Source organism: Fusarium coffeatum, assembly GCF_003316985.1.
Source record: "Fusarium coffeatum strain FIESC_28 chromosome Unknown BRIP53273_contig_220, whole genome shotgun sequence".
Taxonomy (NCBI): Eukaryota; Fungi; Ascomycota; class Sordariomycetes; order Hypocreales; family Nectriaceae; genus Fusarium; species Fusarium coffeatum.
In genome coordinates, this window is record NW_022158013.1 from 36,573 (window position 1) to 57,707 (window position 21,135).

Here is a 21,135-nt window from a genome sequence, read left to right on the forward strand (position 1 = left end):
GTATCACGCACTCGTTCTTGAATTTGCAAACCAGATACAACAAAACGTTGATCGTGATGTTATCACTGGTGCATGCTTCTTTATAATAGCTATGCGACCTACTCCTCTCATAGATGTTTAAGCATGAGAAACTGCTGTAGACTACTGATAAGAGTGTTGAATAAGGAATTCTTTACAGGCAGCATAACGAGGGTTGTTTACGGTTTCGCAAACTCATCAAGTTAGTAGCATTGTAGACGAAGTCTAAAAAACATGATATTCGTGATCTAGAACTTGTCCTTGATGGGCGGGTTTCCTGCTTTCTATTATACGGAGATTTTTGGAGTTGCCAGAAAGCCACCCACCAGGGGAACTGCTTCTTCCATGTCCCTTGGGCTTCTATAACCATAGTTATATAAGTTTCCAATAATATTTCTCTGTTCAAAGTTCTATTGTAGAGAGTCGAACCGTGGATGCTCAAGGTGTCATTATCGTGACGAAATGTCCTAATCACTTTATTCACGTTTGATAGACCAGCCTCTGAGCATTTGTTTCCGTCGCACCAAAGCTCAGGCCGTCTATCTGCAAACGGCAGGTCATCACGTGGGGCTTCTGTTGCCATACATCTTCCCCTTTAGGAGTCTATTGAGCACAGGCGTAAAGCAGGCGTTCTCGATACGGGGGAATGGATGTTAGATCGTATAGACTATTATCCGTACTCCGCCTTAATTTCCACCAGCAATAGACCGGGTACCTCTTTAACTAGTCATACTGATAAGGGATGGTGTGACAGCTGAGCCAGAATTCAGTTAGGACATAGGTAACTATTGGTACTTCTATTTTACGGACCATTTATAACCAACCTTCGAGATACTTGCGGATGCTGAAGGATTAAGAAGGATGGAAGACGAACGCGCGTGTCTTGTCTTGAGCCAATCTGGTCTGAGCATGTATCCTGGAAAGGAACTCAGGGCCCACTGAATTCCATACCCATGCAATTTCTGTAATCTCTCATTGGTCCATTCGTAGAACTACCGGCTGCATTTGTTCCTCCCGGGCCGCTATGCACTGGCTTCGTCCCATTGACAGGGGGAAATTTGGGGGCTTTCGTTCCTTGCTAGGGTTCAACAGAGCCTCTAGCTAAGCTTCTGCACGCTGGACCTTCAGCGGGGATGACCGATTTTCACTGCAGCCTCAGCTCTGATTGGGTAGGAATCAAGACCATGCCTTCTAGAACGGCCACTATTAGCAAAATTACGAGATGGGTTAGACTGTCTTTGTGAAGTCGGCTTTTCCCCTTTACCCTTGCACCCACCCACTCGTCTCAGCGCCTCTGACTTGGACTTTTAATTCCTGCATCCTCTCTTTATTCTTCGTTAATCAATCACCTTGGCCTCCGCATAATTCGCATTGCACTGCATTGCATCGCATCGTCGTAGGTCGTTGGCCATTTTGTGTCGTTCTTTACTTGTATATTTTGGTTCCAACGAAAGCGTCATCATCTACGTAAACCTTATCGTCATCTTGATCCTCATCGCGTCGAATCCTCTTCTATCACCGCTTCATTGCGCTCGACTCGCTCTCCCTGACCTTGAGAAAAGAACGACAAAATGGAAGAAGGGTTTATGGGATGGGTCATGGAGCTGACGGCCTGGGTGGCCCCCTTTTTTATCGTCATGTCGCCCGTCCTCTCCTATGCCGACCAGATCGTTTCCATGTACCGAAGCAAGACCAGTGCAGGCTTCTCTCTTGATATTCCTCTTATTATGCTTGTGGCGTCTCTCCTGAGGTTTGTTTTTCCATGCCCAATGCTATTGTTGTAGCTTGCGACTGACCCGCGTCCCCAAATATAGAATATTTTACTGGCCCCACGCTCAATACGATACGAGTCTTCTCCTCCAGTCCCTGTTGATGATTGTCGTTCAAGTGGCTCTCCTGAAGGTCGCTCTTGACTTCCGACCTCCTCCCCCCACCAAGGGCGGCGACGCTGGTCTGCCTTTCGCTGGTGCCGACGACAACTTGATGGGCTTCCAACGCCCCTATAACTTCTGGCAATGGCGATCTCCCCGACGGTAGGTGCCGCTTAGCAATTATCTGGACACCCTTGAACTAACAAACTGTAGATACTGGCAGGCTGTCATGTACTTTGCTGCTGCTCTCGTTGTTCTTGAGCTTCTCCTTTCTCAGATGCCTGGTCTCTATGCTGTATATGCGAACGCTATTGGATGCATTGGACTTGGTGTGGAGGCGACACTTCCCATCCCTCAGATCTTGGTCAACGCACGATCCAAGTCTTCCAAGGGTCTACGACTGTCGGTCTTGGCTGCCTGGATTGGTGGAGACACAATGAAGCTGTTTTGGTTCTTCACATCAAAGTCTGAGATTCCATGGTCTTTCAAGATCTCAGGCATGTTCCAGGCGTCATGCGATTTTTTCCTTGGTTTCCAGTACCTGCTGTACAACACTCCCGAGGAGCCTGCGCAAATCAAGGAGCACCCTATGGTTGAGTGGGAGGCACCCAAGGCGACAACGCGAAGCCACAGCCGAAGCCTTACCCCTACACGACGACCCGCTCCTTTTGTTGGCGCACAAGAAGTTAAATAAGTTGTCGACCATTGAATAATGAACGATTTAATGACGGTGATGTCGAACCTTATGCTTCGGGTTGATTACGATCTGCCATGGTGACGAATCGCCAGGAGTCTGTTTGAGAATAGGGAGAATAGAGCGATCCTTGAAAGAGGTGGAATGAGAAGCCATATGAAGATGAGATGTCGGCAATATATAAACAGCCTTTGGATTTGATTAAGTCCAATGCGCCGGTTATGAATCAAAGATGAACAACGACCTGTCAATACAAGAGGAATTCTACGTCTTGTCTTTGTCTTTGGGCTTGAGTCAAAGTTCCCCACAATTTACTCAATGCAATCTTGGAGCGATTGCCGGGTCTTGGCTTGAGTTCAGATCCTGGCTCCGGTTGGCCTTGGCTCGTTTCTGAAACAGGCACATGGCAAAAGTCTCGCGACCATCAGGTATCAGCCACATGTGGTATCATTCGACTGTTAGGATCTGTTAGTGGGGTACGTACTTGGACAGTATATTGAGCGGCCAGATGGGTATCTTGAAGAATGCCATCTATGATATGATATAGAATATAGACTAATAATACCATAACACTTTACTTTACTTGATCCGCCTCCCCATTGTTGTGTACTGTAACACAGTTGAACTGGAATTCAACCCGGGTAGCAGATACATTACCTTTATGCGAGTGCAGAACACAATAACTCTGATATTCTGGGCTGCTCTCTAAAAGTTGTCTTACACTATCAAAGATTCACACCCTCAGGCAATTTGTTTTTCAGCCCCTAATCCAGGTCCATTGTAACCTCATTAAGTCAACATTACTCCTACCAGTTACAATCTCAATCGTGGACCTGGTCATTGTTGAATGATTGTCACTGTGAGATTCTCGAGTCTATTTAGTTTGGTGCAACTGCAACACGCAACACTGTCGTTGCACTGACATCGATACTGGACAGCCCCACCCACTATACAGGCAAGACCTCGCAGTGGTAGGTACCTACTAAGCTAGGTAGTCAACAAACATCGATACCAAAATTATTCAACCGCATCATCACAGAATTTTCATTCTGAGGATTGATCAGGCAAACATCTTTGATTTACTATTTCTTCATTCATTCTCTGTTCTCCTTTTTATTCTTCAGACTGTGGTCGACGACCTTGATCTTTCTTGGCGTCTGCATATTTGGTCGCCCAGCAACAAACCTACAATCACACCAGAGAGAGATAGGTGCTACTACTATTCATACTCCGTGAAGATAGTAGTGATACTTATTTGGGTGAGTATCACAATTTCCATAGGAATCTTTCTCGACTCTTCACTCCTTAAGGTGGTCATCCTCCTTCCCCCCCTTTTAGGCAGTGAATCATCAACGCACTTCACTCACTTACGTATATCACCTGCCGCTTTCTTTCGTCTTCACTTCATCCTCTTCAACTTCTCATCTCGCACTTCCTTCACCTTACAACTCTCCTCACCGCGCAGACATCTGCGCATATCTTTTCATTTTTCGTTGCCTTTCTCTACACAGGCAGTAGCATTCATTCCTTTCACTACATCACAATCGCGTCCCTTCGCATTATCTTTCGCCAATTTCGTTCATTCATCTCTTCCTTGAATCGAGACTTGACTCTGCTTCGCACCTTCATTTCAATATATACCCACGACTTCTGCCTCTTGACCACAGCCGAAGACAACATCGCTTACGTATCGACTCAAGTCATTCAGAACATACCATATCTTAAATCAATTCTCCCGAGGTCAGTGTTCATCTCTTCTTATCCGTCATCTCAACCTCCTCTCTACCCCCTTCAATACTTATACTAACAACATCTCAAGATCTACACTCAAAATGGCCCCCGCAGCAAACGCCAAAGCCAACTACAAGACCTACGAGGCACAGGCTCGCATGGTTCGTGCCATCGTAGCCGCTCACCCCGAGATCAAGTGGAACTACAAGGGTAAGACTATCTTTCTTCACTGTCTTTATTCATCCTATCCTCCACTGCCCTTCTCTTCCCATGACTGTGACCGGGGTTGACACTCCTCCCCCAGAAATCGCCGCCTGTTATGGCTCTGATATGACTGAACATGCCTTGAACCATCGTTTTCGAAAAGTTCGGGCCTCTGTCGAGATCATCCACACAGCACGTGCTCAGGGCCGCGACATGAAAGGCCTAACTACCGATGAGAACCTGCTTCCATCTACCCAGGCAGCCATCGACAAGAATAGTAGGCTTTCCAACCTTGTCGATTTCTCTATTTGTCGATCTCTTGCTAACATCTTCTCTCCACAGACATTGCCAAGTACTTTGGCCAGTCTACCGCAGATGGCATTCAGTTTCAGTTCCGCACCATCAAGAAGGACGCTGAGGCTCTTCGCCAGACTGCTAACAACGGCGGCGATGTTGCCAGCTGCCTCAATCTTGGTGTCGGCGCTGGTCCCAACACTCCCTCCAAGCCTACTCCCTCGCGAGGTGCTCAGACAACTCGTTCTGGCAAGGGCTCGAAGCGCAAGAGCGCTCTCCCCGTCCATCCTATCAAGCGCTCAGCTTCAGATGATGAGGACGAGGATGATGACATGAACTGGGACGAGCTGGACAACACTCCTTCAAAGAGAACCAAGACGACCGGCCGTGGGGTCACTCCTTCTCGCACGGCTGCCCGGAAGGCCGCTGCTACCATCGCTGATGCTTCCGCACAGTACCAAGACAGCGAGTCCCCGTACGAAGAGCCGGTACCAACCCCTCTGCCTACCATCACCGGTCAAGCTGGTTATGCTGCCCCTACCGGCTCTACTGGCCCAGTCGGTTATTCTGCTGCTGCACCAGTCGCCCCATCTACTAATGTACTCCCGACCTCCATCTTCGGTAACGGCGAGCGCAAGCCTCGACCTACCGCTCCCCCTGCTCCTCACGGCCTTGATATGATGGCTTCTGGTCGCTCTGACTTCGACAGCTCTTTCGGAGCAGACCGCAACGACTACCTCGCTCCTCCTGCTGACGAAGAACACTTCTTTGACTGGGGTGATGGAGAAATCTGAGATAACGAATGTCGGACTTTTCTCTAAAAAAAAAGGAGTGTATTATACAGCGCATGCACAACCTTTTATGCGCAACGACTTTGTTTTGTTAGCGGCTACAGCTAAATCAACTTTCGGCACCCCTTCGGTGCCCATATCTTCCCCCTTTACCCCAGCACAGATACCCACCCCATTTTACAGTCGCGGTTCACGGCTGGCTTCTTTTCTAGTAAGCAACTATGGCTTTATAGCATCTTCCAACGGAATGTGAAGAACGGAAAACACGGAGAAGGAACGAAATGGCTTTCATATATAGTAGCTAGTGATCAGTTTACTTATAATAAACGACGTAGCTTCTAACGCTGTACCACTTCTGCTAGTGTTGCCTCGAATTTTGATATTCTTCCTCGACTGTCGTTTTCTAGATGTTAGTTCGAGACCAAGTACTGAGACCTGTAGAATTCCTCTCGAGCCTTGTGAGTTTACATATCAGTCAGTACGCATCTGTGTACTGAGCATCGAAATATGTCTGCAATTCGAGTTTGAAACTTCTGGACGTTTGTTTATGGTTTAATTGAATCCCCATAGGTATATTTGCATCCCCCCTAACACAATAAACACCTTGCTTAACTTGAAAGAACTTCCCATAGAGCATCCTTGTTCACATAGTCGTGATGAATGAGATTGACGAGCCAATAATCGTCCTTGATACCATTCAAGAGCTTTTCGCTCTCGGAACCACGGCCGTAAACCTTGGCCCACTCACCCCAGATTCCAAAGGCCTCCTCGCACCAAGCTCGGAAACTAACCTCTTCGATAATTGTTGGCGTAATAATCTCCTTGCCTGGGAATACGCCCCATGTTACAGCGTTTGTACTCGGATTGCCCTCCGTCGACCCGTTCACGTGACCGCCGATGTCCGACGAGACGTAGTCGCCGCGAGCGTTGCTGGCGTAGAAGCACACATAGTCTTGCAGCTCTGAGGATACGAGCTTAGCCCTGAGAGTTTCCCATTCGTTCGACGGGATGAAGAATTCAACAAACGACTTCTGGAAGACGAAGCCGTTGGGCGGGCCCCATCCGAAGGTGGCGTCGCTGGAGCGCAAGCCATTGACGGCGGGCTGCGAGGCGACGGTCCACCAGCCTTTCCCGTTGAGTTCAAGTAAGTGAGGCTTGATGGTAGAACTCTCGGCCAGAAGCTCCTCCTCGCTCCACGGGATAGCGGAAAGCTCTCCCTGAATGTGCTTGACAAACAGGTCGTTAATGTCCCGCCGCGTCTTGGGGTTACCCCAGAGTTTGACAGCTTGCGTCACGGACATGTGGAGGCTCACGCCGTATCCATCAATCTCACCATAAGCAGGTGAGCGGGCGTCACCAAAACGACCGTTGGGGAAGTCGTCCCACGTCGCCTCACGGCCCAAAGCACCCTCGCCCTCCGATATGGCCAATGTGTTGGCGCGGCTGTTGATGGCTTCGGCACGTACACCGGCTTCTAGACCAGTGGCTTCCCACTCGGGGTAAACTGCTGGCCTATCACCAACAATAACATAATTGTGAGGGTCCGAGGCGACAGAAGAGTGCCTTCTAGACTGTCGAGAGCGGGAGTGGCTGCTTGAGCGCATGTTGCCGTTGATCTGTAGCGCGGGAATAGCGAGTTCGTCGACTGCGACGACGGCTTCCTCATTCTCAGGGGGGTCAGGTATGAGATTCGCTCGCTCCAGGATGAAGGACACTGCCTTCTCCAGGTTGAGTGTATAAAAGTGGAAGCCCTTGGGGCCCGGTGTCTTTGACTTGATGTCCTTGATCTTGTCTATCAACTCATTGACAATATCTACACCGACCATCTTTACCCGTTCATCGTCACCCTTGACAGCATCAAGGCGTGCGAGGAGATGGTCAGGGATTTTGGCATGGCTCAGTTTGGTGGTTCGCTTAATCATCTGGTAGCTCTGGATAGGCATAAGTCCAGGAATGATGGGGATACCCTTGAAGGCACCACTTGGGTGCTCTCTTAGAGTGTTCTCGAAGTGTTCGTATGCTTCAATATCGAAGAAGAGTTGAGTCTGGATGAAGTCGGCGCCGGCTTGAACCTTTTGGACAAGGTAAGGAAGATCATGCTCCAAGCTTTGTCCCAGAGGATGGCTCTCCTCGGCGTGGCCCTCGGGGTATGCTGCAACACCAATACAGAAATAGTCGCCATGAGTCTTGCGGATATACCTGACCAAATCGATAGCCCAGTTGAAATCTTGACCTCCGTCGTCCTCCGAATCTTCAGGGTCCCGGTACTCCTCACGTCGTGGGGGGTCACCTCGCAAAGCCAAGATATTCCTGATGCCCAATGCCTTTGCGTCTGAGAGAGCTTCGTCAATCGACTTCTTACTCATGTTGGTGCATGTCAAGTGTAGACATGTTGTAAGCCCAACTTCTCTTTGGCACAACTCGGCCAGCTCAAGCGATTTCTGAGAGGTACTACCACCGGCGCCCCAAGTGACGTTTACGAAAAGTGGTCGAAGTGCACGCTCCATTCGGTGAAGTCGGTCTCGTAGGTTGGAAAATCCCATGGCAGTCTTGGGGGGGAAGAACTCGAGAGAGAAATAGGTGCCATCAGCCGGCAAAGCGGCGATGCGATCGGTGATCTTGTCCATTGCGATGGATGACAAGAGGAAGTTCAGTCGGAAGTGGTACAAATGTATTTATTCGTAAGATTTGAGTAGGCTCCAAGACGTAAGACGGGATATCCTTCGAGATTGGAATCGTGGGCTCGTCGATAGATTGAACTTGATGAGGAGGAGATTGGGTATGCGAAATCGGAAACCACAACTCCAGAATCTACCCAAACTGATTCGACCTGCAATGGATCTCTGTCTTATCGATTAAGAGCTATCAAGCTCGGGATGTAGAGAGTGTCTCAACTCAAGGAGATAACTCGGCGTGAGACGAGACAAGTCAAGTACGACGTCGGCGTCTCGTTTCTTTGATCGTGGAGGGATTGGTTACCTGCTCTACCCGTACTACTAAAGTGGACGAATTTTGTGGCGGGGCGTCCATGATAGCGGGGTTTCCAACCATTCATTAGGTTGTTCACAAGTGGAGGGCAGTCTTTCAGTGGCCGTTCTCGGTATGGCTACTGGCTTCACTGGACGTTAGCAGTCATGACGCATCCGACGGTACCTAAAGTCCGCCATCATGAGTGGTGGTTGAACAAGTACCGGCCGGGCTGATGTGGTCCGAGCTTTACTTTCCAGCCCAGGGTGCCTTACCTGATGGTATCTTATCTTAAATCGCATGGATCTAACACTAACACTCAGAACATCCAATTTTTGGACCTCAGTGTACACTCTTACACCACCAAATTTGCTTGTCCAACACCAATTGATGCGACTTGGCATCATATCATGCCTGAATACCAATGCCACTGCTGCAATCAAGGCTCATGAGCTGCGCCACAGCTCGGCGCGCCTTGTCTAACTCACTCTCCAACTCAATCCGACGTCCGATAATCGCACGTTCAACGGCTGCAACTCTCTCGCGACGATGCTACGCCATTGACCTGACCTCAATCGATGAAAAATGGCGTAAGAAATGGAAGGAGTCTAATGTAGCCACAAAGGGGTCTGAGAATCTTGCCGACACAAAAGACAACCACTATGTACTGCCCATGTTCCCGTACCCGTCTGGGACTCTGCATCTTGGCCACCTGCGAGTTTACTCCATTGCCGACGTCGTCGCCCGGTTTCGAACAATGAAAGGCGATAAGGCTATGCTACCTATGGGATGGGATGCATTTGGACTCCCCGCTGAGAATGCTGCGATCGAACGAGGTGTTGCCCCAGAAAAATGGACAACAAGCAATATGGCCAAGATGAAGGAGCAGCTTGAGCTCATGAACGGAAGCTGGGACTGGAATCGTGTAGGTTCAATTCATTTGGAAAATCCTCTCAGCTCTAATTCGTATGTCAGGAATTATCAACTTGCGATCCCGACTTCTACAAGCATACTCAGAAGATCTTCCTGATGCTCCACGAACGAGGCCTTGCGTACCAGGCTGAAGCTGAAGTCAACTGGGACCCTGTTGACAAGACTGTCCTCGCAAACGAGCAGGTCGACTCGAATGGCAACTCCTGGAGATCAGGTGTCAAGGTCGAGAAGCGCAATCTCAAGCAGTGGTTCTTCCGCATTTCTGAGTTCCGTGAAGCCCTGCTGGAGGAACTGGAGGCGCTTTCGAAGGAAAACGCGTGGCCAGAGCGAGTTTTGGCACAGCAGAAGAATTGGTTGGGGAAATCAACTGGCGCTGTCGTCAAATTTCCTGTCCTTGCTATGGGCCATGATATTCATGCTAGTATTGAAGTATTCACCACTCGACCTGACACCCTGTTTGGCGTTCAGTACGTTGCTCTTGCGGCCAGTCATCCTATAGTGGCTAAGCTTGCGGCTTCGGATCCTGAGCTACAAGCGTTCATCGATACCATCCCCGGTTTACCTGCAGACTCAAAGGTGGGTTACTTGTTGCCACACTTGCGGGCTATTAACCCGCTCGCCTACCATGAAGAGACCCCCGATGCCACCAAGGTCTCGCTTCCCGTTTACGTTGCGCCATATGTGTTGGGCGACTATGGCGAAGGCGCCGTCATGGGTGTTCCCGGCCACGATCTACGTGATAATGCATTCTGGAAGGAGCACCACTATGATGCGCCTGTTCGACACGTTCTCTCCGCATCTGAGGATGAAACAACAACAGCTATGGAGAACGAGCCCTTCGTTGAACACGGAGTCATGACGGAACATAGTGGTTCCTTCAAGGGCAAGTCTTCAACTGCTGCCGGAGAGGAGATCGTCAAGCTGCTTGAGAAATCTGACCTGGCCAAACCTGTCGAAAAGTGGCGTCTTAGAGACTGGCTTATCAGCCGGCAACGATACTGGGGTACCCCTATTCCCATCATTCACTGTGGTACATGCGGCCCGGTGCCTGTGCCAGACGAACAGCTTCCCGTAAAACTTCCTGACGTGGACTGGGCAGAAACACGCAACGGAAGCCCCCTGGAGTCATCGCCCGAGTTTGTCAACACGACTTGTCCTAAATGCAACAGCGCTGCTAAAAGAGATACTGATACCATGGATACATTTGTCGACTCAAGCTGGTACTACGCTCGCTTTGCTGATCCGCACAATAAAGACTTGCCATTTTCCCCTGAAGCTGGCAAGACTCTTCCCGTAGATACCTACATCGGTGGTATCGAACACGCCATTCTTCATTTGCTCTACGCACGCTTCATATTCAAGTTCCTGGCCTCAACCTCTTTACTCCCCCAATACACCGAGGAAACTTATAAATCTGCCGAACCATTTAAACGCCTTATCACTCAGGGCATGGTTCACGGTAAGACATATATCGACCCCGACAACGGTCGTTTCCTCAAGCCTGACGAGGTTGACCTATCGAATCCCAACCAACCTAAAGTGGTATCGTCTGGGAAGTCAGCCAACGTCGCGTTTGAGAAGATGTCCAAGTCCAAGCACAACGGAGTTGATCCCTCAGCTTTCATCTCCAAGTACGGTGCCGACGCAACCCGCGCGCATATGCTCTTCCAGGCCCCGGTTGGGGATATCCTCAACTGGGACGAGGCTAAAATCACCGGTGTTACCCGTTGGCTCCAAAGGCTACATGATCAGATCACAGCTATTGCTTCAGAGCCCAGTGAGGAGAAGATGTCTGCACGGGACTACCTTGCTGCTAAGCATGAACGCCTTGAGTCAGGATCTACAAAGGAACTTGCACAATGGGATGCAGAGACAGCCATATGGCGCGATGTCCAACGTACCATCGCATCTGTCACAGCATCTTACGATGAAGTCTACTCCCTCAACACAGTAGTGTCGGATCTTATGATTCTCACCAACACCCTCGCCGACAACCACGCCGCCAGCCTGGTTGTTAAGCGTGAGGCTGCTCAGGCTCTCATTTCCATGATGGCACCTATCACCCCTGCATTTGCCGAGGAGTGTTGGGCTCTCCTTCATCCATCGTCACACTCCATATTCGAGTCCGCCAGTTTTCCCACGGTAGACAGTTCTCTTGGTGAGATCGTTCGTCCACGAGTGCAGCCCTGCGCTGTGCAGGTTAATGGAAAGGTACGCGGGGTTGTTAACATTCCGCCTCCTCCTGCTGGGCTGGTTGGAGATGAATTGCGTGACTGGATGGTTAAGGAAATTCTCAAGACTGAGGAGGGTGCGTCACGCTTCTCTGAGGGGCCGTATGATCTGCGCGCAGCGAAGAGGGCGATTCCTGTACGAGGAGGAAAGACGATTAACTTTGTATTAAAATAGATCCCAGGCGAAAAAAGTGTAGGAATGGATGTATGAGTATTTGTAAGATAGATGATCAATAGACACTGCATAAATATTGATTGATTAATACTTTGACTGCTCCTGCTATAGCAACATCACCACCAATTGTAAATAGTGTTAATGTACCGCAACTTAAACCTCCCTGCTCCAGCCATTGACTTCTGCGTTCTTAATACCTAGACATCTGGTTAAAAAGGTTCACAGAGGGAGGACTTTCACTACGAGGCGATACCGAATATAGGATGGAATTGAAGGCTGACTGTCATCCTAAGACAACGTGGCCGAGTGGTTAAGGCGATGCCCTGCTATTTCTCCCCAGAACTATCATAGGCATTGTGTTCGCACGCGTAGGTTCGAATCCTGCCGTTGTCGAAAATCGTTTTTTTGCCGAACCTTTCTTTTATCTTCAATCTCAACTAATCCTTTTTGTATTCTTAACTTTCTACCCTTTTCTTGTTCATGTCTTTGTCTCTTGATCATGGGGTTCAATCAACTGAGAACTTGACTTCATATGGGCGGCCTGTTAGTGAAACCCACAACGGCGTGTCGGACATCTATATGCGTAACCTCACGGAGACTAGTTTACCATCACGTATTTGGCAATTTAGAGAGTAAAGTCGTTTGCAGATTTGGCTGGGGCCCAAGGAGTACTGTTCCTCTGGGAAAGGTGGTCTTCTGTCACAGTGTTGCCCAGCGCTTATACATCGACTTGAAGTCATAAGGACAACAACTCAATATCGACACGCCATAGGATTTGTAGGATCAAAGACTTGTCAGCTTACGAGGCAATCAAAACAGAACCTAATTGGGCGATATATACGACGTAGATTTTGCTCCAAACAATTATCCGGCAGAAGCGGAGTGGCAGGAACTCAGCTGCTTCACAATTAAATAGTTCCTCATCTCAGCCCAGCCATTGCTGACCATGCGCCTCTAGCCTCAACCCAGGTACAAAATGCCAAGAGCGATACTATTCGGGAAATAGCATGAAGATCGTTCATTGCCAGGGGCAAAAGATTGAGGCGACTAAGGACGACAATACACTATTGGTGTTCTTTCGGTCGCATGCCAACACACCAACCTCGCCGGTTAATGCTGGCAGCAAGCTGAACCGTTCCAGCTTTCTGGACTAAGCCACTTTGCTACAGATAGATAGCTTCAAGATAGGTAAGCAGACAAGGATCGCATTTATGCTAGATGTGTACTTTATGGGCTGTATAGGTGTCTTGTGATCCAATGCAGTATAGATCTTGTAACCAGATGATCCAACTCCAAATCAGGATCGCTAGGGATATTTAGCAAAACACCACTACAGAAAGGGCGGTGCAGCTTGTGTAGCAGTCATCGTCGTCTATTAGTCCAAAAACAGCAGGATCGCTTATTTATGCTCTTCGCTCCTCATCTTGCAACAAGCTTTCACTCTCGCGATCGTTGGATTGCGTGTTCTCAGCATCCCGATACCAAACGTAGTGCTGGGCCATAAATATGGAGTCGAAGATCATGCTGATATTTCCCAAAGCAAATTTAACAGGATTGCCAGTGATGCCGCTCCAGTCACCGAGCTGGTAGCTGTCGATGGCCTGCTGGCTGACACTGAGGACACCACCAGTGAGGTCAAAGAGAATCTGCCAGATGCTCCAGCCCTCGGTGCTCTGATTCTTGTAGTTGGTGATGATCTGGGGTGTGTACTTGATTAGAGTGATAATGAGCTTGACATAGCCGACAGCGTAGACGATATCGAGAGCGACCCAGTCATACACAGCATCGTTTCCAGGCGAAGCAGAAACAATAATCCATGTGCACAGAACCCCAGCAATACAACCGGCTGACACCCCGAGGATGAAGCGGCTGGGGCGGTTTCCATGATTGGGAGCAAACCCCCACAGAGCAGGTGAGAGGTACTGCGAGGTTGTGATGATGGAGAGGACCAGCGCATGGAGCGCAAAAGTGATGTCGTTAAACTGCACGGTGGATTCAAGGCCCTTGTGTCTCGCAGCATACTGGGCACGGATCTCTGGCGAGTAGTAGAAAGCTACATTTGAGCTAAAGTACGCAGCAAAGCCTAAAAGATGAGAATATCGCGGTTAGCAAAAGATTCGAGTATCCGCAGGATCTAGCTTAATGGAGGCGGTAGTAATCGGGCCCAGGGTGCCGGAATGACAAGGGCAACGAGCCGCAGGGCTGGCCTGAGCGAGGAGGGGTGTAGGTTTTGAGTCTGGCAGTCGTATCATCCATGTGTAGACAATACTGAGCCACGGGGGTCTGGATATATCAGGGACTCGGGCTTCAAGACTCACCGAGGACGTTGATCAAGGGGAAATCGACGGTGGTCCCGGTAGTGGAGCGACGACGCCAGTTTAGCAAGGGCTGAGGGTAAAAGGACGCGCTCCATGCGAAGAAGTAGACCCAACCAAAGAGGCCTGATAGGAAGTTAAGGAATGAGACTGCCATTTTGAGTGCTGTCGCAGTATATTGCGCGACAAGTGTGGTAGTAATACAATACAAGAGCAGAGAGACTAGGCACAAAAGAGAGTTGAAAGCCGAGGCTGCTCTTGGGGAAAGGATTGTGTGCAGAGGTCAGAGAAAGGTGAGTAAATGAGTGAGTGAGTACCTAAGGTATCTCACCTGAAATGAATGAAGTCTCATGTGTTCTGACGCCATCTCATTCTAAGTAGTAGGTACGTATTTTTAGCGAATCCCAAACTGGTTGGCGCGGACGGGACGGGAAAGTGCAGAAAGTGTGGCTGACAGGTACCAGATGGGGCTGCATGTTATGGTGAAGATGCTCCTTCCCAACCAATTTACTATTACCGTCAAAATAATACCAATCGGATGGAATAGGTAAGTAAGAATACAGAATGACGAAACATTCTACGCAAGAAGACGTCGATGGTCAGTAATAGATCAAAGCTTATTAGGCAGGAACTCTCAACAACGGAGAACATCCGAGGATTTATCGTGTCCAGCAAGAAATCAACACCAAGGGACATGAACGCAATAAAGACAAAGCTTCCGGATACAACAAAAGAGGCCAATGGATTTCAGTGATTATCCTAGACAAGAGAACGATAGTCCCTGATCACATCAACGGGAATTGACCGAAGACGCCCTGACATATTAAAGCGAGTGGATACTTTCAATACTTACCTAGATAGTCACTCCTCTCTGAGATGTTGTTTTCTAGAACGATCATTTGAGCCGCAGCTCACCTTGAATCCTTGTCTCCCATCGGCAGCAGGAAGCGAGCGGTGAAAAAGTCAAACTGAGATCACGCCAGGTAAACGAAAAAGCGCATGAGGCTCAGGAATAGTGGAGCTTGTTGATAAAACAGGGTCGGAAGAGACCGGACAGAGATAATCTATGGTATACTTAATGTTTCACGCGGATTATTCTCTTGACGACCTCAATCGGTAGTTTCGGAGCCGAAGTGGGCACTTTAAAGCAAAGATGAATCTCTTGATATCAGGTGGTGATGGTTGGTTACATTATCTACGACTGTGGCTGCGGCTGATGCATATGCATTCCCGTCTTAAAGGTACATGCCGTGCTACTGTACAGATATTTCCGAGCCATGTCCGTATCGGATCCTCAAGAATGGTCTGGAAACCCAGTTTAAGTCGTCTTGTTTTGAGAAGAAAATATCAAACAATGGATCTCACAGGGGTTGGAGGGAACCGGGAATAGAGGCAGATTGGAGGAATGACGGTCTTGAGCCTCCGCACCGTGTGTCTCCATATCTACAACTCATAGCATCATGAGATTTTACTTTGATCCATATATCTACCTATCTATCTAATCATGATGATCATCTTTTTTCTTTTCCTTCCCTCTCCTCGATATTCTTCTTGTGATGTTTGAGTGACTGTTTCCAAGATTAGACCCTGGTCTTTTGGAGGCTAAAAAAGGGGAGACCTCTTAAACTCCCGATACTAATCCTTGTACGATAGTGGATTCAACGGCTGTTCCGCGACGGGGCATCGCTCGGCACCGCTACGGTACTTGTCACCTCATGCTCAGCCCATTGATACAATGATATCTGTGGCTGCAATCAGAGATACTGACTGATACCTAGGTGCCTATCTAGGTAGTGATGTGACTGAGAATATCCGTAGACACACTTGAAATCTCCAAGTTAATTCATGGCTGGCTGTGTTCAATGATCAACATCTGCTTATGCTACTTGCGCCAATTCAGCTCAGAAGAGTAAAGGCCTTGGACGAGTCAGCTTATCTGACTGGCACTTGGGGAATTGGAATGGGTGCCACAAAGATTCGAATCAGCTAAAACAAAGAATTCAGCACCAAGATTGAGGACGAATAGAATGTGATAACTCAATCTTTCGGTCAGCATCAGCTACGTAGTACTGTACTGCAATGATGGGTGTGTATTTAAGACAGACAGAGACACTCAGCCCTTGCTTTGACTTGAATACGCGATTGCTGTCAGATCAACAATACATACATACGCAGTAACAATAAAATAGAATGACAGCACCATCGGGTCCCGATCCCTGATTTGATTTACCCATGACCCCTGCTGTTCCTTTCTTTAGTGGCCGATTGCTCGTAAGTTTAAGCCCCAGGCCGTGATGTTACTGTACCTACCGTTACCGGGGGAGGGTGTGTCCCTTGACTTTGACTTTGACAGCCACGGCCATGGCCGTATCTCATGTAATTCTCCAGACCACAATAGATCTTCTGAATATATATATATATACCAAGTCTGAATCTCCCTCTCTCTCTTCTCCTTTTGGTTCCCCATCTTCATCAACCTACAAAACGCTTATCAGTCTTGTCATCATACGACTCAACGCCTCAAAGATCGACGCTACTACACGATCAACATCACTACCATCCGTCAATCACCCTTATTGGATATACATCATTCAAACCAACAACAGCTAGTCTGGTCAATCATCAGCTTAGCAGCTCTTCACAAACTTGATTTAAGATTCTTTCTACGCCAACTAGTCAATTCGACTTGCTCTACTCTCAATATCTATATCTATATCTATATCTATATCTATATCTACATCATTATCACTATCAACTACATACTTGAACCCCGACAATCAGATCATCATGGCTGCCGCAATTCAACAACAAGAACCTCATAAAACAGGTTTCCTTGATCTCCCAGTCGAGATCCGCCTGGAAATCTACGACCAGCTCCTCATCACAGCTCCCTACACAAGATGCGGTCGTCCATGTCCAGAGCAAAAGGTCCATGCCTCTCTCCTCCGCACCAACCGCCAAATACACGACGAGGCCACAGATCTCCTTTACGGGTCCAACACTTTCCTCTCTCATCCTACACTTCTTACATCCTTCCCCCGTCTAAGAAACTGGTACGGCCCCGTCAAGGAGTCCTCCATCATCCCCAGCATCCGTCGCTTCCACACCCAGGTCCGCCTCGATGTCGATCTCCCGTATGACGCAGACGCAGTGACAAAAGCCTACAGCGGTCTCGACGAGTTGACCATCGACGTGGTTCAGTCCATGTTTCTCGGAGTGGGATACCGCAATCTACGCATGTTTGAGGGCGTCCGGGGTGTAAAGAAGGTTACTGTTACCGGCAGCACAACTGGCTTCGAGGATTATGTCGAGTGGCTCAAGATGGCCATGACGAGTGAACCCGACGCCAAGGTGCCCGAATACGTGCCTCAACAACAAGCCGGCTGGATCCAGCGCTTAGCCACTGTGCACTACTAAGTCGCTCCCAGCATTGCTTTTTCTATCTCTTTTCACTTCTTCTCATTCGTTGAGAATTTGCTTCAGCTTTTACTGTATGGGTTTAATGTATTTGGAAGCGATTGATGCATAAAAAGAACTAACGAATGTGATGAAATCGTCCTCATTTGGACTTGGAGTTTTTGGTTAACTAGGTATTTGGAGGGCATTGGAGTAAAAGGGAGTTCACCTAGATGCAAATTCCCAAATATCATCAGGCAAATCCACGATTAGCAGTACACAATGGTATCATGGAATAGAATGTTTGAAGTTGCAAGTATCCCGTCCCGTTGTCAACAGTGAAACAACGGAAACGGCAACATCCAATGTTTAGACAGTAGGATATACACCAGTTCCTAATACAGTGAGACATAGATCAACCCACTGTCACTAGTACAATATAATACAAATATCTTCAACATAAATCTGCTTTCATTTCTACAAAGGACTCACCCAAGCTAGGTATGGTAACGGTGACAATAACAATAACAATAACAATAAAATCAACAGCCAACACAGTAAAGAGACGATAATAAAACAGCCCCCATCATGCCCTTTAAATGCCCCAGAACGCCGAGTCTGATGCAAAAGTAGCAGACGCTCTCCTCCTCGCCCGCTCAGCCGGACTCGGATATGAGATTTATCACAATATAGTTCTTTTTTGTATTCCGTCTTCCAGTTATATCCCCTTTCCCTTCCTTTTGTCTTCGTCTTTATCTTCCGCTCTAAACAGAAAAGATCAATCCAAAAATGAGAGGTCAAGGTCAAGGTCAAGGTCTGGGGTATCGTTGGAGGATACAGGATCTCTCCTCGCCTCTGTCCGGTACTCCGTGCGCGGGTGGGTCGGATATCGAAGCCCGACCGTGGGCCGTTTTCCAAGGCGCAATAGCCGAGCAGTCACCGGACAATCGCTTTGGCTAAACCTTGCCTCCTTCTCAACCTCAAACCAACCTCATCTTCATCCTTTTTCTGCGTTTTTTTCTCAATCATTCATCTCACTTCTATCCCTTGGCTTACTGTCCACCACCACCCATGATCTTGGGCAGCGATCGCCATCCCTTCTCGTTAGGAAGCTTGACCTTGCCAAAGTCCTCATCCAGGTCAAGGATCACCTTGAGGGCGTTACGGCTGCGGCCATAAGGACTAGTGTCCAGGCTACCCTTGACCGTTGATAAAGCATCAGACACTCCTGTAGGAATCTTCTCCTTCTGTGTACCAGGCATGGGCAGGAGAGTCTGGAGAACCTCGTACGCAGCCAGAGTGAAACCGAATTGAGGAGATGATCGGAAGATACGGGCGGGACCACCCTTGAAGAAGGCAGTGAGGCCCTCTTCCTTCCAGATGGTCTGAGCAGCGTGTCGCAAACCGTTGTATGTGGCCTCGCCCTTGCGAGCCTCAACCTGAAGTCGGGTCTTGATGACGTCGCAGGGAGTCGTCAGGTAAGCAGCGGGCATACCGGCAATGGCACCGGCAGTCAGTAGCTGCAGAACGCCCAGCTTGTTGGTCGGGGACTCGCCGAAGAAGTCCTTCTTGAGATGGCTGTAGGTGGGGAAGTAGATGGCGGAAAAGGGAACATCGCGGAGCAGGCAGGCCGAAGCGCCCTTGTACAATCCAACGAGACCCAAGTTTCGCACGATCCACATGGCAGATCGCTTCGGTGTTCCTTCGACGGTCTTGGCGACCTCTCCCTGCACTTGGAGACGAATTTTAACGATCTCGAGAGGGTTGGTGAAAACCTAAAAATGTATTTGTCAGTTGCCATTCTTTCGGATCTTGGTTACTTGTGTACTTACTACTTGGCAGGCACCAGCGGAACCACCAGAGATCATTTCGGACCAGAGCGTGATGTTACCGTTCTTGTCAGTAAACGCTTTTCGGGCGAGATCGTTGACAGTGAGTTTAATGGCCTTCTCGGGAGCGACACCAACTAATTGCGGCAGCACACCCGAGTAGAGACCTCGGAAACCCTCGTTACGGATGACCTTTTGGAAACAATCGATTGAGTTCTTGTAGAGACGCTGACCAGGTTGGGCGCCTCGCTGGTTTTGCAGTCGTGTCTTGACCAAATCGATGGGGTACACCATGAAGGCACCAAAGGCACCAGCAACACTACCAAGGGCAAAGTTGTAACCAGAAGACAAGACGCTCATCAGAATACCTCCACTTGCAACCTTGGCCTTGGTGGCCTCGACAGCATCGTAAATAGGGTTGCGCCATGAGGGGTCGAGAACCTTGGCAAAATCGGAGAGTCCCAAACGACCAGAGGGCTCGTCGAGGCCAGCAAAGTGGAAGAGAATATCGGCTTCCATTGGAGTGAAGAGAGAGAAGCGGGTGAGTTTAGCAGCCTCGTTCAAGAACTCGGGACGAGTGATCTTGCCATCCTTGCTCTGGTCAATGGCGCGGCGCAAGATGATCTCAACAAGATCCATACCACCAATCACGTTCTGAAATGCGCGAACGTTGGCGTAAGAGATCTTGGATCCGATAGAGAGGTTTACCAGAGTGTGTAGGTTGTCGAGAATGTGCTCAGACAGCTTGTGGCGTGCTGTCTCGACGATGATGCGCTCGAACTCCTCACCACTGATGAAACCGTCACCATCCTTGTCGAGCTGATGGAAAGCTTGTCGGATGCGCTCGCCTTGGAGACCTCGCAGCATCTGGCAGAACTGAGGGTAGTCGAGAGGATGACGGTGCTTCTTGTTGCCAATGTAAATCTTGGCCCAGTCGGATTCCCAGTCGAAGGCTAGGTTGTTAGGGCCCTTGTTGAGCTCATATAGAGTGCGGAAGTCGTCATATTTGACAGCTCCGGTGCGCTCAACGTCGAAGAGACGGAAAGCAATCTGATATTCGGCATCGGGTTTGCTGAGGAGGTGCTCAAACACGCCCCAGTCGGCCAGACTCACTCTGCCCTTGCCATTCACGTCGGCGACGCTGAAAAGAATGGAGTATTGGTCACGAGAAATCTTGTGCTGTTTGGGTATTGTCAGTAAAGCCCCGGTGAGTATCCAAGCTGAGCGGTAACCCAGCTTGGCCAGAGTAGCAAGTGACTCACGTAATCTTCACCTGTGGGCGCAACAGCGTTGATAAATTCTTCAGGTCCAAGGTAGAGCTCGCCAGTCTCGGCGTCTTTCACAGCGTGCTGAGTGAAGCGCGCCTTGGTGTGGGCAGCAAGCTGCTCAGGCTCATGTGTCCCCACGACAGCCTCCTTGACGGCCTCGGTGGCCACAGCAAGCTTGGACATTGTTTAAATCGGAGTCGATCGAAGGGGTAAATAAAAGGCACTCGAGAGGTAAAGGTTTCGTTTCGAGCAATTGAAGCTGCGAAAGATAAATACCGATGCTCAGCGAGTCAAAAACCTCAGTTTTTGAGTCAGCCCGGAGACAAATCGGCTTCGTAAAATGCCACAGGGAGGTGGTCCGACAACGGGCGAAGTACGGGGAAACTCTTTAGAGCGAGCCAACTGAGGGACGAGGTAG

General features: G+C 49.0%; 7 protein-coding genes across 7 annotated transcripts; 4 read left to right on the top strand and 3 right to left on the bottom strand.

Annotated features, from left to right (window-relative positions):
• Positions 1 to 1,589: 1,589 nt before the first annotated feature.
• On the top strand, positions 1,590 to 2,583 carry FIESC28_08968 (uncharacterized protein; the record flags this gene model as incomplete). Its single annotated transcript, XM_031163105.1, has 3 exons — positions 1,590 to 1,768; positions 1,833 to 2,051; positions 2,103 to 2,583. The coding sequence occupies 3 exons, from the start codon at positions 1,590 to 1,592 to the stop codon at positions 2,581 to 2,583; spliced, it is 879 nt and encodes a 292-aa protein (XP_031012810.1).
• A 1,832-nt stretch (positions 2,584 to 4,415) lies between these two features.
• On the top strand, positions 4,416 to 5,606 carry FIESC28_08969 (uncharacterized protein; the record flags this gene model as incomplete). The annotated part of the gene is made up of 3 exons (XM_031163106.1): positions 4,416 to 4,524; positions 4,619 to 4,795; positions 4,861 to 5,606. The coding sequence occupies 3 exons, from the start codon at positions 4,416 to 4,418 to the stop codon at positions 5,604 to 5,606; spliced, it is 1,032 nt and encodes a 343-aa protein (XP_031012811.1).
• Positions 5,607 to 6,211: 605 nt separating this feature from the next.
• On the bottom strand, positions 6,212 to 8,230 carry FIESC28_08970 (uncharacterized protein; the record flags this gene model as incomplete). The annotated part of the gene is made up of 1 exon (XM_031163107.1): positions 6,212 to 8,230. One exon carries the CDS (start codon positions 8,228 to 8,230, stop codon positions 6,212 to 6,214), a length of 2,019 nt encoding a protein of 672 aa, XP_031012812.1.
• Positions 8,231 to 9,327: 1,097 nt separating this feature from the next.
• On the top strand, positions 9,328 to 11,909 carry FIESC28_08971 (uncharacterized protein; the record flags this gene model as incomplete). Its single annotated transcript, XM_031163108.1, has 2 exons — positions 9,328 to 9,495; positions 9,546 to 11,909. The coding sequence occupies 2 exons, from the start codon at positions 9,328 to 9,330 to the stop codon at positions 11,907 to 11,909; spliced, it is 2,532 nt and encodes an 843-aa protein (XP_031012813.1).
• Positions 11,910 to 13,312: 1,403 nt separating this feature from the next.
• FIESC28_08972 (uncharacterized protein) lies at positions 13,313 to 14,381 on the bottom strand (the record flags this gene model as incomplete). Its single annotated transcript, XM_031163109.1, has 2 exons — positions 13,313 to 13,992; positions 14,228 to 14,381. The coding sequence occupies 2 exons, from the start codon at positions 14,379 to 14,381 to the stop codon at positions 13,313 to 13,315; spliced, it is 834 nt and encodes a 277-aa protein (XP_031012814.1).
• A 2,630-nt stretch (positions 14,382 to 17,011) lies between these two features.
• Positions 17,012 to 17,641, top strand: FIESC28_08973 (uncharacterized protein; the record flags this gene model as incomplete). The annotated part of the gene is made up of 1 exon (XM_031163110.1): positions 17,012 to 17,641. One exon carries the CDS (start codon positions 17,012 to 17,014, stop codon positions 17,639 to 17,641), a length of 630 nt encoding a protein of 209 aa, XP_031012815.1.
• Positions 17,642 to 18,672: 1,031 nt separating this feature from the next.
• Positions 18,673 to 20,900, bottom strand: FIESC28_08974 (uncharacterized protein; the record flags this gene model as incomplete). The annotated part of the gene is made up of 3 exons (XM_031163111.1): positions 18,673 to 19,395; positions 19,453 to 20,628; positions 20,712 to 20,900. 3 exons carry the CDS (start codon positions 20,898 to 20,900, stop codon positions 18,673 to 18,675), a joined length of 2,088 nt encoding a protein of 695 aa, XP_031012816.1.
• Between the last annotated feature and the right edge of the window lie 235 nt (positions 20,901 to 21,135).